This window comes from Lontra canadensis, unplaced genomic scaffold (genome assembly GCF_010015895.1).
Source record: "Lontra canadensis isolate GAN:19392208 unplaced genomic scaffold, GSC_riverotter_1.0 scaffold36, whole genome shotgun sequence".
In the NCBI taxonomy this organism is placed as follows: domain Eukaryota; kingdom Metazoa; phylum Chordata; class Mammalia; order Carnivora; family Mustelidae; genus Lontra; species Lontra canadensis.
This window is the reverse complement of record NW_022631030.1, coordinates 18,009,873-18,024,734: the sequence shown is the minus strand read 5'-3', so window position 1 is coordinate 18,024,734 and position 14,862 is coordinate 18,009,873. Positions and strand designations below refer to the sequence as shown.

Sequence of the window (14,862 nt, the reverse complement as noted above, 5' to 3'; positions counted from 1 at the left end):
ATAAAAAATTAAAAATTAAAAAATAAACACAATTTTTAAAAAATCTGTACTACCCAAAACAATCTATAAATTCAATGAAATCCCTATCAAAATACGACCAGCATTTTTCACAAAGCTACAACAAACAATCCTAAGATTTGTATGGAACTACAAATGACCCTGAAGAGCCAAAGCAGTCCTGAAAAAGTAAAGCAGGAGACATCACCATTCCAGACTTCAAAGCTATATTACAATGCTGTAGTCATCAGGGCAGTATGGTGCTGGCACAAAAACAGACACATAGATCAATGGAACAGAAGAGAAAACCCAGAAATGGAACCCACAACTGTACAGTCAACTAATCTTTGACAAAGCTGGAAAGAAGATCCAATGGAAAAAAGACAGTCTTTTCAATAGATGGTGATGGGAAAACTGGACAGTGACATGCAGAAGAATAAAAGTGGACCACTGTCTTACACCATATACAAAAATAAATTCAAAATATATGAACGACCTAAATGTGAGACAGGAAACCATCAAAATCCTAGAGAATACAGGTAGCAACCTCTTTGACCTTGGCTATAGCAACTTCTTACTAGACATGTTGCCAGAGGCAAGGGAAACAAAAGCAAAAATGAACTATTGGGACTTTATCAAGATAAAAAGCTTCTGCATAGAAAAGGAAACAACCAACAAAACTAAAAGGCAGCCTACAGGTTGGGAGAAGATATTTTCAAATATCTGATAAAGGGTTAGTATATAAAATCTATAAAGAATGTATCAAACTCAACACCCCCAAAAAACAAATAATCCAATTAAGAAATGGGCAGAAGACATGAATAGGCATTTTTCCAAAGAAGACACCAGATAGCCAATAGACACATGAAAAAATGCTCCACATCACTTGTTATCAGGGAAATACAAATCAAAACCACAATGAGATACCACCCCACACCTGTTAGAATAGCTGAAATTAACAAGTCAGGAGACAACCTATGTTAGCAAGGATGCAAAGAAAGGGGAACCCTCTTATACTGTTAGTGGAATGCAAGCTGTTAGAGCTACTCTGGAAAACAGTATGGAGGTTCTTCAAAAAGTTAAAAACAGAATTACCCTATAATCCAGCAATTGCATTACCAGATATTTACCCAAAAGATTAAAAAAATCCAGATTCAAAGGGGTACATACACCCTGCTATTTCTAGCAGAATGGTCAACAATAGCCAAATTATGGAAAGAGCCCAAATGACCAACGACTGATGGATAAGAAGGTGTGGTATATATATAAATATACAATGGAATACTACCCAGCCACAGAAAAGAATGGCACCTTGTCATTTGCAACAATTGTGGATTGAGCTAAAGTGTATTATGCTAAGCAAAATAAGTCAGTCAGAGAAAGACAAATAACATATGATTTCATTCATATATGGAATTTAAGAAACAAAACAGATGAATATATGGGAGGGGGAAAAAGAGAGAGAGAGGGAAGCAGATCATAAGAGACTCAATATTAGAGAACAAACTAAGGGCTGATGGAGGGAATGTGGGTGGGGGATGGGCAAAATAGGTGATGGGTATTAAGAAGGGCACTTGTTATGATGAGCACTGGGTATTATATGTAAGTGATGAATCATTTAATTCTACCCCTGAAACCAATATTACATTATACATTAACTAGAATTTAAATAAAAATTTGAAAAAAGAAAAAAAAACTGAGGCTCAAAAGTCACATTGCTGGTAAGTGCAGAGCTACAACTCAAATCTAAGTCTAAGCTGAACTATCAGCTACTAAGTTATACTATCTATCAGGTATTTCATTCATTTTCTCCATATTTAAATTATATTCTCCATAATTAAATTTTATTCTACCTCATCTGTATTGATCCACTGTAATTATTTTTTATTTATTTTTTATTTCTAAAAATTCTTATTTTGTATATATTTGCTAATAAATACTTTGATATATAACAATTCATAAATGTTATTATGTCTTTATGGACTATACTTTTTATTTATATAAAGCAATTATTATCATATTAAAATAACTAATGATCAAACTTTTACTATGTACCGAGTACTGCTTAAAGTACTTCACTTACTTTGTTCTGTGTGACAAACTATAAAGTAGATATTATGAGTCTTTATTTTGCAAATGAAAAAAATAAGGTTAGATAACCCATCCAAGTTCACTCAGCTAGGAAGTACTAGAACTGGGATTTGAATTCAGCCAGACTAGCTTGACTCCACACTCCTAACCAATACACCCTATTGCATCTGGAATGTAAACGACTTATTACCTAAAAGTAGAGGAGAACATATCAAAGCAATTCCATTTCTCAAAACTTCTAAACTAACTCTTGCCTTAAAACATAGGCATCTCTTTTAAAATTCATGTTACTGATAACCTAAACTGTCAGACACCATAGGCTTTCAGTCTGATACCTGCATTCCACGTCTAGCCCAACATTTTCAATGCTCCAGAATAATGCACGTTCTTTTTTAAAAAGTTGACATCTTCTGCACAGCAGGAGAGGCTGTTAATATCCCATGGACATTACAATGGAAAATTATGGTGGGCTTCTCTTGGGGAATATGTCAGGCATTCATATTGTGCATTCTCAGTTTTACTCCTGGAGTCCTCCAGCATCCTCCCATGATCAAAAAATAATCATACTGAAAATTGGGAAAAAAAAAAAAAAAAAAAAAAAGGTCATACTGTAAGCCTGAAGACCTGTCCTCCAAGGCCTTTTCTCAGCTGATCCCTGGAGTTGAATACGATGTTTTCTGGATTCTATGTGTTCTTCTATCTTGGCTTAATCCCTTAGTTCTGCATCCTCCAAACATTTACATAAAAAGGCTGTATAGAAAATAAGTAATCTGAGCCCTTAAATATCTGTATTCTGCAATACAGTTTCTTCATATTTAGACTGAGTATAAAATTCTAAGTTGAAACTCACTTATCCTCAGAATTTTAAAAGTATACTTCATTGCTTTGCATTATCCAATGTCAATACTTAAAAATCCTGATTCTCATTGTTTGGTACATAGTAAGCCTATGGTTTTTCTTTCTGAATAATGTTAATTTTACAATATGGGTCTTTTTTTAATCATTTATTGTGTTGACCATTGAGGAGTATTTTCAATTTAGAGATACATATCCTTCAGTTAAAGGAAGTTTTCTTACATTAGTTATTTGTCATTTCCTTTTCTCTGTGTTCTTTGTCCTCTTTTGATAACTACTATTAGTAAGGTGTTGGGCCTTCTAAATTGATCTTATGAGACATTTATGTTCTCTCATATTTTATATCCTACTGACTTGTACTATTTCTAGGAAATTTCCTCAACTTTACCTCCAACTCATATTTAACTTTTAATATTAGATTTTAATGTCAAAGATTCTTTTTGGTCCTCTGGTCCTTTTCCTTAATATCTTATTCTTCTCTCACACATAAATAATCTTGTTCATATCTTTATGCATATTAATAAGCATTTTTGATGTTATATTGTATTTCCTGAATTAAGTGTATACTCCCTGGCTTCCATTTTCTTCTTTTTTGGTAGTTATTATTTTTCACTGGAAACTTTTATTAAATAAATACCATTTGCATTAAAGAGGGGAAACTGATTTCTGGTATTAAAAAGTTACTGTGCTATTGGTGCACTCGACATACTCCTCTTGGAAATCCTCAAAATCATAATGAAAAATGAGAAATAGAAACACAAACAACATCTTCTATGAATCCAATGGACATCTGAAACTTCAAAGCATAAATTAAAAAAAAAAAAAAAAAGACTGCCAAAGCCCTGAAGTTCTAGCAGGTGTTGAACAAACGTAGAAAGAAAGTGCATTTTGTTGAAGATTTTAGTACCAGCACAGAGTACCAGCACAAATTTCTTCCAAGTAGAAAGCATACCCTATAGAATTTGACAATTTTGTATTTGTAATTACAGAATGGGGTTCACAAGCTGGTAAAAGGAGTACATTTTGCATAATACAATGTATCAGAAGCTTTAAAGAAAATAATTATTGTAGAATTGGGGATAAATTCTGACATCAAGAACACAAAACATGGGGGAGGGTAATAAAAATGTAATTTTAGAATGTATTTGAACTAAGTTGTTACCAACTTAAAATAGACTGATATAAATTTAAGTTATTTCATGCAAGCCTCATGGTAATCAAAAAGCAAAATGTATGGTGGATATATGAAGGATAAAGAGAAGGGAATCTGAGCATACCTTTAGAGAAAATCATCAAATCACAAAAGAAGGGAGCAAGAAAAGAAGAAACAAATGAATTATAAAACAGTCATCAAATAATGAACAAAATGGCAATAAGTACATTAACTATCAATAGTTACTTTAAAAGTAAATGGAGTAGCACCTGGGTGGCTTGGTTGGTTAAGCATCTGCCTTCAGCCAGGCCATGATCCCAGGGTCCTGGGACCAAGTCCTGTGTTGGGCTCTCTGCTCATCAAGGAGTCTGCTTCTCCCTCTCCTTCTGTTCCTCTCCCCTCTTCTTGTTCTCTCTCTCTCTCAAATAAATAAATAAAATCTTTAAAAAAATAAAATAAAATAAAATAGGGATGCCTGGGTGGCTCAGTCAGTTAAGCATCTGCCTTTGGCTCAGGTCATGATCACAGGGTTCTGGAATCAAGTCCTGCATCAGGTTCCTCGTTCAGCAGGGAGCCTGCTTCTCCCTCTGCCTGCTGCTCCCAGTGCTTGTTCTTTCTCTCTCTCTCTCTCCCTATCTCTCTCTCTGAAAAATAAATAAAAATCTTAAAAAATTAAAAATAAACAAAATAAATAAAAGTAAATGGACTAAATTTTCTAATCAAAAGACATAGAATAGTGGAATGCGTAAAAAAAAATAAGACCCATCTATATGTTGCCTACAAAAGACTTACTGAACATTTAAGGACAAACATATATTGAAAGCAAGAGATGGAAAAGATATTCCCTACAAATGGAAACCAAAAGAAAACTGGGATAGCTATACTCATATCACACAAAGTAAACTTTAAGCCAAACACTGTAATAAGTGATAAAGAAGGTCATTATATAGGGGATCAATATAAAGAGGTCAATCCAATAAGAGGATATAACATTTGTAAATATTTACTTAATAAGGTTAATAAATATAAGATGATCCTATCAAGCTCTTTTCCAAACATAATAGTATAAAACTAGAAATAAATTACAAGAAGAAAACTGGAAAATTCAAAAGTATATAAAGATTAAACATTCTACTGAACAATTAATGGGTCAAAAAAGAAATAAAAAAAGAAATCAAGAAATCTTGAGGCAAATGAAAATAGAACTACATATCAAAACTTAAGGGATGAAGCAAAAGCTGTCTAAAAGGTAAATTTGTATGATAAATGCCTACATTAAAAAGCAAGATCTCAAATAAATAACCTAACTTGACACCTCAAGGAACTAAAAAAAGAACAAATGAAGCCCAAAGCTAATAGAAGAAAGGAAATAATAAAGAACACACTAGAAATAAATGAGAGAATAAAAACACAATAGAAAAGATCAATAAGGGGTGCCTGGGTGGCTCAGTGAGTTAAGCCTCTGCCTTCAGCTCAGGTCATGACCCCAGGGTCCTGGGATTGAGCCCCACATCGGGCTCTCTGCTCAACAGGGAGCCTGTTTCCCCCTCTCTCTCTGCCAGCCTCTCTGCCTGCTTGTGATCTCTGTCAAATAAATAAATAAAATCTTTAAAAAAAAAAAAAGATCAATAAAACTAAGGGCTGTTTTTTTTTTTAAAAGATAACAAAATAAACAAACTATTGGCTAAACTTAACAAGAAAAAGAGGATTCATATAAATAAAATCAGAAATAAAAGAGGACATATTATAATTGATATTAATATAAGAAAAGTAAGAGACTGCAATGAACATGCAATGAATATGCTAAAATATTGGACAACCAAGATGAAATACATAAATTTCTAGAAACATACAACCTACCAAGACTGGATCATGAAACTACAGAGAATCAAAAACATCCTAATAAACAAAGGTTCCAAACCAGATGGATTAACTGGATTAATTTGAATTCTGTCAAACATTTAAAGTAGAACTAATGCCAATCCTTTCCAAACTCTTCCAAAAAATAGAAGAAGGAAGTATTTCTAACCTCATTTTCCAAAGCCAGCATTACCCTGATACCAAAACCAGACCAGCACGCTGAAAGAATAGAAAATATCAAGCCAATATACTTGACGAACATATATGCAAAAATCTTCAATAAAATATTAGCAAACTAAGTACAACAATACATTAAAAGAATCATTCACCATGAACAAGTGGGATTTATCTCTGCAATGCAAGAATGGTTTAACATCCACAAATCAAACAATGAAGAACAGAACTGAGAGCCCAGAAATAAACCCACACGTATATGGTCAATTAATTTACAACAAAGAAGCCAAGAATACAAAATGGGGAAAGTTTAGTCTCTTCAATAAATGGTGTTAGGAAAATAGGGACAGCCACATGAAACAATGAAACTGAACTCCTATCTTATACCTTACATAAGGATTAACTCAAAATAAATTAAATACTTGAATGTAAGACCTGAAACCATAGAATCCCTAAAAGAAAACATAGGCGGTAAGCTCCTTGATGTTGGTCTTGGAAATGATTTTTGGATCTGACATCAAAAGCAAAGGCAACAAATGCAAAAATACAATGGAGACTACATCAAACTAAAAAGCTTAAGTTCAGCAAGGGAAACCATCAACAAAATGAAACAGCAACCTATTGAATGTGAGAAAATATTTCCAAACCATGTATCTGATAATATCCAAATTATCCAAATATCCAAAATACGTAAAGAACCCATACAACTCAACAGCAAAAAAACAAATAACCTGATTTAAAAATGGGCAGAAGATATGAATAGATATTTATCAAAGAAGAAATATAGATATGCAACAAGTACATGAAAAGATGCTCGACATCACTAATAATTCAGGGAAATGTGAACCAAAAACACAGTGATATATCATCTCACACCTGTAACAATGACTCTTGTCAAAAAGATAAGAAATAACAAGTGTTAGTGACGATGTAGAGAAAAAGGAACCCACTGTTGTAAATTGTGTAAATTTGTGTAAAATTCATAAAATTCTGTAAATGTAAATTTGTGGAACCACTATAGAGAACAGCACAGAGTTTCCTCAAAACATTAATAACAGAAATACAATATGATTCAGCAATTCCATATCTGGGTATTTATCTGAAAAAAATTAAAGCACTAACTCAGAAAGATTTATACACTCCCATGTTCATTACAGCATTATACAATAGCCAATGTACAAAGACAAACCAAGTGTCCATCGATGGATGAATGGATAAAGAAGATATGAATAGAATAGAAGTTAACCAAAACTGAACTAAAAAATAAAGAGAAAAAGAATAGGAAAAAAAAACCAGCATCCAAGCAGTGTGAGACAATATCAGATGATCTTATGTACATGTAATTAGTCCTGCAGAAGAAGAGAGAGAGAAGAAAGGAAATATGTGAATAAGTAATGGCTGAAAATGTTCTTTTTTTTTTTAATATTTTATTTATTTATTTGACAGAGAGAGATCACAAGTAGGCAGAGAGGCAGGCAGAGAGAGAGAGAGGGAAGCAGGCTCCCTGCTGAGCAGAGAGCCTGATTCGGGCTCGATCCCAGGACCCTGAAATCATGACCTGAGCCAAAGGCAGAGGCTTAACCCACTGAGCCACCCAGGTGTCCCAGCTGAGAATTTTCTAAAGTTAATTACAGACACCGAACCACAGATCCAATCTGTGAGAACATCAAGCAGGATAAACTCTAAGAAACAAACCATGCCTAAGTATCTTATACTCAAGCTTCTGAAAACCAAAGAGAATGAGAAAATTCTAATGGCAGTCAGAAAAAAAAATCACCTACAAAAGCCATAGATAGGGGCGCCTGGGTGGCTCAGTGGGTTAAGCCGCTGCCTTCGGCTCAGGTCATGATCTCAGGGTCCTGGGATGGAGTCCCGCATCGGGCACTCTGCTCAGCAGGGAGCCTGCTTCCCTTCCTCTCTCTCTGCCTGCCTCTCTGCCTACTTGTGATCTCTCTTTGTCAAATAAATAAATAAAAATCTTTAAAAAAAAAAAAAAGCCATAGATAAGAATTACTACAGACTTCTTATCAGAAACCATGAAAGCCAAAACAAGACAAAGCAAAACAAAAATCAACAGAATAGAATGGCACTTTAAAATGAGGATTTAGGAATATATTATTATAAGATATTAATAATACATGTGAAGCAGTTCAGTATTTGAAAGTACTTTCAGATTAATTTAACATGTGTATTTTAAATCCTTGGGCAACAGCTAAAACTTTAAAACCTGAGAAAAGTAATTAGTCCATAGAGGAGACAAAATGTAATCATAAAATTGCTCAATGAACTCAAGAAAAGGGAAAAAAGAAGAAAAAAGAAACATAACAAGTGCTTTTCAAAACAGAAAAAGAATTAGCAAGATGCTAGATTTTAATCCAACTAAATCAAGAATCACTTTAGATGTGAATTATCTAACTATATCAGTTAAGAGGCAAAAACTGTCAAATTAAATATTTTAAAAAGTAATACATAATTATATGTTGTCTACATATATATCCGCTCTACATAAAAATCCACTTTATATACAAATACTTAAAGAAAGGTAAAAAGTAGTGCACCTTGGAGGCTCAGTCAGTTAACAGCTCAGGTCAGGATCCCAGGGTCCTAGGATTAAGCCCCAAATCAGGCTCCCTGCTCAGTGGGAAGCCAGCTTCTCCCTCTTCCTCTGCCCCTTTGGCCCACTTGTGCTCTGTCTCTCAAATAAATAAATAAAATCTTAAAAAAAAAAAAGATAAAAAGTAGAAGGATAAAGAAAAATACATCATGCAAACCACTAACCAAAAGAAAGCTGGAATAGCTATATTTATAGTAGACTTCAAAACAAGGAAGATGGTCATTACATGATGAGAAAAGGGTGAATTCTCCAAGAAAATATAACAATTCTAAATGTATATATAACTAAAAACAGAGCTTCAAAATACACAACACAAAAATGGATAGATCTGAAAGGACAAATGAATAAATCCACAGTTATATTTAAAGATATCAAAACTCTTCTCTTAATAATTGATACGGTAAGTAAATAGAAAATCAGTAAGAATAGAGATTACCTAAACAGTACCATCAATCAACCTAAGCTAATGGAAATATGTAAACAAATGCAAAATACACATCTTCTCAAGTGTACATGGAACATTTACTAAACTGACGATATTATGAGTCATAAAACAAACCTTAACAAATGTAAAACAGAAATCATACAAAGTATATTCTTGGATTTTAACAGTATTAAACTAGAAATCAACAACAGAATAATACCTGGAAAATCTCCAAGGATTCAAAAATTAAGCAACATACTACTGATACATAGAATAAAGATGAAGTCTCAAGGGAAATTTTAAAATGTTTTGAACATTTTTTGAAACATTTTTGAAAATGAAAATACAGCATATCAAACAGTGCATTCGGGGAAATTTATAGCCATAAATGCTCATATTAGAAAAGAAAAAATTATCAAGTAAGTAATCTCAGCTTCCACCAAACAAACGAACAAACAAACAAAAAAAAAATCCAGAAAACGTAGATCTGATTCAGTCCAAAGGAAGCAAAATAAAAAAATGTTAAAGAGCAGGGAAGAAATCGCTGAAATAGAAAACAGGAAGTAAATAAAGCAAATAAATAAATAAGGCCAAAAGCTAGTTCTCTGAAAAGATCAATAAAAATGATAAACTTTTAGTCACAATGACTGAGATAAAAAGAGAGGAGACAGGGCGCCTGGGTGGCTCAGTGGGTTGAGCCTCTGCCTTTGGCTCAGGTCATGATCTCGGGGTCCTGGGATCGAGCCCCGCATCGGGCTCTCTGCTCAGCAAGGAGCCTGCTTCCCTCTCTCTCTCTCTCTCTGCCTGCCTCTCTGCCTACTTGTGATCTCTCTCTGTCAAATAAATAAAATCTTTAAAAAGAAAAAATAAAAGGAAAGGAGACACAAACATACCAATATCAGGAATGAAAGAAGAGCGACCACCACTGACAACTAAGATTAGAAGGATATCAACAGAATATTACAGACAACTCTGTGCCCATGAAGTCATAAACTTAGATGAAACAGAACAGAATAAATCCTTAAAAGACACAAATTACCAAAAGTTGCTCAAGAAGAAATAATCTAAATTATGCTACATCTATTAGAGAAATTAAATTTCTAGTTAAAAGTCTTTTTAAAAAGAAAACTTCAGGTCCAGATGGTTTCACTGGTGAATTTTACCAAACATTAAGTAAGAAACGCTATGGATTCTATACAACCTCTTCCAGAAAATAGAAAAGGAGGGAATATTTCCAAACTCACATTATGAGGCCAGCATTGCCCTGATTCTAAAATAAAGACATCACAAGGAAAGAAAACCAAAGACCAATACCCCTCATGAAGGTGGAAGCCAAACTTCTCAGTAAGACATGAACAAATTGAATCCATTGGAATATAATACATCACAACAGAGGAGGATTAGTCCCAGGAATCCAAGACTGGATCAATTTTCAAGACCCATGTTTAACCATATTAGTGTATGAAAGAAGAAGGACATATGAGAAAAACTGCATGACCTGTGGCTTTGTTTATGACCTTAAACATAGGATACAAGAACGTGATCCTCTTGGCCATCAAAAGGAATGAAGTACTGATTTATGCTATAGTACAGAGGAACTTCAAAAACATCAAGCTTCATGAAAGAAACCAGATACAAAAGACTAGATCATGTATGATTCCATTTATATAAAATGTCCAGAAAAAACAAATTTATAGAGATGGAAAGCAGACAAGTGTTTGCCTTAGGCTGCAGATAGGAGCAGGGGATTTAGCACAAATGAATGTGGGGAAACACTTTAGATTGTGGTAGTGGTTGTAAAACTCTACATCTTGGATTGTATACTTACAATAGATAGATATAATAGTGAATAAATTATATTTCAACAAAGTTGCTTTTAAAAAAAGTGACAATCAGAGAAAGACAATTATCATATGGTTTCACTCAAATGTGGAATGTAAGAAACAGTGCAGAGGATCATGAGGTAAGGGAGGGAAAACTGAATGGGAAGAAATCAGAGAAGGAGACAAACCATGAGAGACTCTGGACTCGAGAAAACAAACTTCCTCAGGTTGCGGAAGGTCATGTGGGTGGGGGAATGGGGTAACCGGGAGATGGGCATTAAGGAGGGCACATGATGAGCACTGTGTGTTACATGCAACTAATGAATCATTGAACACTACATCAAAAACTGATGATGTACTATATGTTGGCTAACTGAATTTAAATAAAATAGTAATGATAATAATAATAATTTAAATTTTTTAAAATAGTGACAAGAGAAAAAGAACCAACAACAATAAAAAAGAGACTTATTACAGCCATTAAAAACTAGATAGCCATGGATCCAGCCCTGGCAGAGTCCCTTCCATTTATTAGGTCAGATGTGTAGAAATCAGTGAGAAGAGGAAATAAGATTAATTCTTCCTTAATTAAAACTTGTGTAGAAGGGTGTAAGGCACTTGAGGAAGCACCTTGGGATGTTCTGGCTAAGTGAGCAGTTCGCCCCATACTTTGCAGTACTGAAGAAGGCCTTCCTGCCTAAGGGAGAAGAACAGTGCGGGCTGAGCCTTGCAGACCCTGGCACCAGCTCTGGATATTAACCTGGGCACAAAGGAGACCCAGGAAAGTGTGTTAAGCAGAGGAAACCATAATCAGTTTTGTCTTTAAGAGCTCGATCCAGCTGTTCTGTGAAGAAAGGATATAATCCCCAAAGGCATGGTCTATGATTTTCCCATCTTTGAAACTATCACAAGGGACGACCCACTGAGAGGAAATAGGAGCTACTCAATCCATGGCTGTTAGTGAATTCATGTACATCAGTTATTCACTCCCATAATTTGCAGTCTGGCTAAAATAGGCTAACTCCAACAAAGCTAGGTATGAGTCCTCTCTCAGCAATGTATATAGCCCATTTCTGAACTCTGTCCTTGCAGGGGAAAAAGAACATCATCTCCCTTTGATTTACCCCACATAATTCCCTCACCTTCGCTCTAGTCATCTCCATGTGTTGCTTCACTAACAATGGTGATAGAAGCAGGACTTGCTCTTCATTCCCCATGACAAAAGGCATGAATTCCCCAAATTGCTTTGGAACCCAGCTGAGGCCCTGGGGGTTGCAGGGAAGCAGGGGTTTCCTTTCCAGGCCTGTTCTTATTGAACACCAGCTGCACAGGCTAAGGAGGTTTGGGCAGGCAAAGGAGGAAAGACTCTTCATCTCTAAGACATCCTTACCTGCAGGTGGGAAAGCTGCTCAAAAGCACTCTTCTCAAATTTGTTCATGTTGATGGTGGCCAGAACTATAGAGAGAAGAAACAGGTGCTGCGTGAGGTACTGTGCCAGTGCCAGCAGGGGATGGTTGCAGGCCCACACCCTGCACACAGAAGGAAGATGTGCTAAGGAGGAAGGATAATGGGACTCTACTCATAGTCCATTTTGCAAAGCACAAAGTGCTACCATCTATGTCCTCAAATCAGTGGACACTTGTAAGGACAATGCAAGATAAGAAGGGCAGTTAAAATTAATCACATTTTGTGTAGAGAAGTAGAATATGCCAAGATCATACAACTTGATTAGACCTAGGAACAGAATACAAGTTTCCTGATCCAAGTTCAGCATACTTCTCACTGTACCATAATAACGAGGTGGAAGAGCCACCAAAAAGAAAGGGAAAACAGCAATATAGGGAAGTAACAGGTCTGAAATAAGGCCTACCTAACAGATATGCCCCTGGATTCAAATGACTGCTGATAATACCTTGGTCATTTCCCTCACTATTGTTACCTTATGATTCTGGTCTGAACTGTTCTGTTACCTCACTCTTAGGATGAACTCCACTCAGAGTCCACAGTGACCTCCAGCTGTAAGATCCCAGGACTAGAACTTGGCCTATGCCAGTTTCCTGTCACATGTGTTATCTTCTGATTCTCCATGTAGCTCTCCATTGGAAGAGTTTTCTCTTAGAAGACCTGGATTCTAAGCCATGCCCAGCACCAATCCAGATTCTTGGCCCATGGAAAGATTACGGAAAGGGTACTGAGGCCATAAGATCTTGATTACAGCTCTGTTTAAAGACAACATGAATGAGGGAAAGAGATGGGGTTTTTGTGAGCTCTTCACTTGGACCTTGAGTCCTCTTCGGTATCAAGTTTCTGGAGTTCTCTTCAATGTACATGGGAAAAAAAGAAATCCAAGATATACCTGGTTCAAGATTCAAGCTGGCTGGTGAAGAGCCTCAGTTCTTCCTTAAAATAAGTCTAAATTTGTACCTCCTTTTATGCGGCCTTTTAGCAGATTTTCTGCATCATCCGAGGTCATGAGCAGTTCTACAATCCCTCTTTTCAGCAGGGCCTGTGGAGAAAACTGGACAAAATGAACCTACTTCCCTTACTCCCATAAGAAGAAAAAAACATAAGGAAATTAGGGGAAAAATATAGCTTGGGCTCACTTGGGCAATGTGTGAGCTAGAGAGAAAGGTTTGAATTTTGAGTCTGACCATCCGCAATTCAGTAAATTATGGGAACCTTGGTCTCTGTCCCAGCCTATGTTGTTCCCTAGGATGACCACAAAGGTAGCTGAGTTACGGGCTCTGCCAGCCATGGACACAGCCTCAAGAGAACAAACACAAGGTTGACATTTATGAGGAAGCACTTGAGGGAGGCTCTAAATCCAAGAGAAAGAGAGAAATGAAGCACTTTGTGCTTGAAGGGAAGAGGCCAAGGCTGTGGGGACCACAGATAAACTTTATAAAACTTGGATCCTAACTGGATACTCAAGGGAAGCAAGGAAGTCTGTCATGGCTTCAGGGAATGGGGGGAATCTAATTTGCAAATTGTATTTACTAAGGGCTGAGGAGCAGACAGATGGCCAGAAGGCAGGAAGACCCTATCTGTGCGTCTTACATGTTCACTGAGCCATGTCTAGGCCTGGCAAGGTAGTCAAGTAGTAAATATGGAAATCAAGAAAACACAATGCTAACAGAATGAGATTGATTTGATGGGGGTCTAACATGATGCTCCTGAGAAAAGTTAGAAGGGGGAATCCCTCATAGATCTTGTCCAGCCCTAGAGGCCACAGCTGTATGGCAGGAGCCAGAATGTCCAGGGAGCCCAGCCCTGCCCTCCTTCCCCTTCTGTCACCTACTCGCTCTTCCTTGCCCAGCTGGCAGCTCCTCCCCACTCTTCCCCACTGCTTTCCAGGTCACCCCACCCAAGGGTCTCTGTGTGGACACAACTAACATGCAACCCCACATTCTGCTCAGCAACCTGAGGAGGAGGTCCATGTTACACTCGAAACTCATCAGCTTCTTCACTGTGGGAAATCAGGGACAGGAAGGGGTCTGACCCATCAGAAAGGCAACCAGGCAAGACTCCAGTCATTTCCTGGCCTGAGACATTCCCCCCCATGGAGGAACAAAGACAATAGAAGAAAGAATGTTAACACTACAGGTCAGAAAGCTGCAGGATGAGAGCCATCGTCACTAAATACATGAAGCATTATTTGCTATGGATGTAAATTTACCAGCCCCCAGATTTAAGGAGAATTATGGGTCACAGGGATAGCAACAGAAAGGAATCATCTTTCCACATCATGTTTTATCTCCTAAAAAAGTTATTTGAGTACATCCTGACAACATTGCCGACTCACGGAGACTCTGAACTTGATTTCACATATTCTCATCATCCATAGCACCTAACACAGGGTCACCCATGCAGC

General features: G+C 36.4%; 1 protein-coding gene across 2 annotated transcripts in view; it reads right to left on the bottom strand.

The window, feature by feature from the left end:
* The window catches only part of LOC116874313 (beta-galactosidase-1-like protein 3), a 41,273-nt gene that overhangs the window by 13,578 nt on the left and 12,833 nt on the right, over positions 1–14,862 (bottom strand). For both annotated transcript variants that reach the window (XR_004383967.1, XM_032868982.1), the window contains exons 8-9: positions 13,416–13,497; positions 12,382–12,446 (exon numbers count right to left, since the gene is read on the bottom strand). Coding sequence is in view for 1 of the 2 variants with exons in the window: in XM_032868982.1 (XP_032724873.1) it covers positions 12,382–12,446; positions 13,416–13,497 (147 nt within the window). In the remaining variant the exon portion in view is untranslated. The remainder of the gene's footprint in view (positions 1–12,381; positions 12,447–13,415; positions 13,498–14,862) is intronic.